At 36.7% G+C, this 3,001-nt stretch overlaps 1 protein-coding gene across 1 annotated transcript; it reads left to right on the top strand.

The window, feature by feature from the left end:
- Positions 609 to 2,439, top strand: LOC104710659 (protein ALTERED XYLOGLUCAN 4-like). The gene is made up of 3 exons (XM_010427296.2): positions 609 to 842; positions 1,220 to 1,500; positions 1,578 to 2,439. Exons 1-3 carry the CDS (start codon positions 683 to 685, stop codon positions 2,340 to 2,342), a joined length of 1,206 nt encoding a protein of 401 aa, XP_010425598.1. The 5' UTR covers positions 609 to 682; the 3' UTR covers positions 2,343 to 2,439.

Below are 3,001 nucleotides of genomic sequence, written 5' to 3'. Positions count from 1 at the left end.
TACATAACATTCACTTCTATAGACTTGGACCAAATGTAATGGGTCAATCTAGTATCACCCTGAATCACTAGGCGAATTCAATACTATCTAACCGAGAAACATTATATTTTTTAACCACAACAAAATAAATAACACACCACCCTAAATCACCCTAAATCATTATGCCTCATTTGTCATACCTATTAAAGGCCTTTTTGTTTTTTGAAATTTTTTTCAATTCAAGTTTAGAAAACCGATAAAATCATTTTGTTTAGTAACTTTAAAAGTTGTGAAAAAGGAGAATCAAGAAAGATTATGGTAAAAGACGCGTTACACATTGAATTAAAAAAATACACAAAAAGCGGCAACAAAATTTCCACAAAGAGGAAAGAAAGAGATTCCGCCGTGAAGTGTGGTTTCGATTTACCAAAAACATAAAATAGACTCACCATTCCACAATTCACATGCAAACTCACACCATCTCTACTCACGCCACGTATATTCATCGGACGGCTACCGTTACATCATCATTGACAAAACAAACAAAATATACAAAAATAATCGCCATTAATTATAACTATCCAAATTTAAAGTTCAAGAAAGCGTAATAAAAAAAAAAAAAAAAAAGTCTCTACGCGTATTTGTTTTGTGTATATATAAGCTTATTCGTGGGTATGTTTCTAGGGATGAACGACATGCAACGATGAAATCAGAGAGATGGATGATGATGAACATTGGTCGATTAACACCATTGTTCTTGTCTTCGTTTTGTATAACTCTCTTCTTCACCGGTTTTTTCGTTTATCAGAATCCTTTTCAATCCATCTCCGATCAAAATGTTCTTTCTCTTCTACCTCAAATCGGTAAGGTAAAAACCAAAGATAACATAATTCTTTTTTTTTTGTCAAACAAGATAACATAATTCTATAATCTTCAAAATCTTGCATTTTCGTGATTTTGTGGGATTACTCTGTTTACAAACTATACCTTTTTTTGTTTAATTTTAATTTTTTTTTTCTGTTCTTGAGATTTTGTAAAATGTAATCACAATATGATTGACAATTTTTTTTCTCAAAAAATTTCATGTTGGGGTTTTATGTATTAGTTATGTAACCTTAGAAAACTTACATTATTATGTTTAACTATTCCCTTCTTTTATTTTGTGTTCGTGAGAGATTGTCTGAAAATTGTATTGATTTGTTTGTCTTTTGTTGTTGTTGTTGTGGTTTTGGTTGATTAGATCCTGAATGTGATTTGTTCAAGGGACATTGGATTCCTGACAAAAGAGGAGTTTTATACACGAACTCAACTTGTTCTACAATTCCTGACTCAAAGAACTGCATAAAACAAGGGAGACCAGACAGAGATTTTTTGTTCTGGAGATGGAAACCCGATGGTTGCGATCTTCCGAGGTTTAATCCGAAGGCGTTTCTCAGTATGGTTCGAGGGAAGAAGATGAGTTTTGTTGGTGATTCTGTAGCTAGGAACCACATGGAATCACTTCTTTGCTTATTGTCAATGGTAATTAACGCGTTGCTTTGTTTACAAGGAAGAATAAATTGCTTTTGCTTAAGCTTTTTGTGTGTTTGCTTGTACAGGAAGAAACTCCTAAGGACATCTACAAGGATGCAGACGACAGAAACAGGATTTGGTACTTTCCAAATCACGATTTCACTCTTTCCACCTCTTGGACTAAGTTTCTTGTGGCGGAACGAGAGAGGAGAGATGGTAACAATACGGGAACTGGATTGTTTGATATTGATATTGACGTGATCGACCAAGGGTGGTTTAAGGGTTTGCCAAATACAGACATTGCTATTGTTTCCGCTGCTCATTGGTTTTTTAGACCGATATTTGTACACAGAGGAGATGAGACACTTGGTTGCATTTACTGTAACTTACCAAACATGACCCAGATTAGCCCGGAAGAAGGGTTTAAGCTTGTATACTCAGCTGTCCTTAAGCACATCGATGAGTGTGAAAAGTGTAAGGATGATTTGGTGACAGTACTGAGGACTATTTCACCAGCTCATTTCGAGAATGGGACTTGGGATACCGGAGGAACTTGCAGCAGGACGAGTCCTTTTGGAGAAAACCGAATTGACGTGCAGAGCAATGAGATGAAGATCAGGAAATCTCAAATTGAACAGCTTGAAGTCATAACAAAACGAGACAACAAAGCAAAGAAGTTTGCGGTTTTGGATGTGACGAGGGTTATGCTGATGAGACCCGATGGACATCCGAATGGTTACTGGGGAAATAAATGGATGAAAGGTTACAATGATTGTGTCCATTGGTGTTTGCCTGGTCCAATCGATTCGTGGAGCGAGTTTCTAATGGCGATCATTAGACAGTTAAGATGATGATTTGTAAATATAAACAATTCTTTTACCTTTATTCTCAATAAGCATAATACTCATATGATTTTTTATCAAAGATACACAAAACTTTCATTTACCTCTTATGGTTGCTCACAGTCTTCAGATAGCCAGTACGGTTACATGTATTCACCGAGTATATCGTATTGAATCCTGCAAGGTATTAACTTAAAAAATGGCTTCGAGCAATTCATGGTCATGCAATAACCATGTAACACAAATGAAGAATCCCCAATAAATAACATAAATCTGGTCGAACTTAACTCTACACTGCAGTATATTTAAGCATGTGGGTAGCGAGAAGTATGCATCAAACTGCATTAACATAAACAATGACCATAAGTACACTGCTTCTACACTATTCCATCAACACCAAGATCTTAAAGATCAAATCTTTCACAGAGTCTCAGGATGGGTGACCTTCTGGAAAGTGACTATCGGAACTGTGCGAGTGAGGACAAAACACAGGGAAAGATCATGTGATGATATGTAGGGACGGTAACAAGTCTTTAAAACCTCCCGGTCGTAGCAAACCCGCCGTCAGATATGGATGCACTCACAGACCTAGTGAGAAGACATGAAGCCCATTAAAAAGATGGGCCCATGGACTGAGAGGTAGCGGTCGGGGCGTTACACTAATGCAG

This window comes from Camelina sativa, chromosome 9, assembly GCF_000633955.1.
Source record: "Camelina sativa cultivar DH55 chromosome 9, Cs, whole genome shotgun sequence".
Lineage (NCBI taxonomy): Eukaryota > Viridiplantae > Streptophyta > Magnoliopsida > Brassicales > Brassicaceae > Camelina > Camelina sativa.
Note: the sequence above shows the minus strand (reverse complement) of the source record. Positions and strands in the feature narration are given on the sequence as shown.

Coding starts and splice junctions, on each gene's coding strand:
- LOC104710659 (XM_010427296.2), top strand. CDS start 683: ATGAAATCAGAGAGATGGATGATGATGAACATTGGTCGATTAACACCA. Junction 843..1,219: donor TTCTCTTCTACCTCAAATCG/GTAAGGTAAAAA, acceptor TTGGTTGATTAG/ATCCTGAATGTGATTTGTTC. Junction 1,501..1,577: donor TTCTTTGCTTATTGTCAATG/GTAATTAACGCG, acceptor TTGCTTGTACAG/GAAGAAACTCCTAAGGACAT.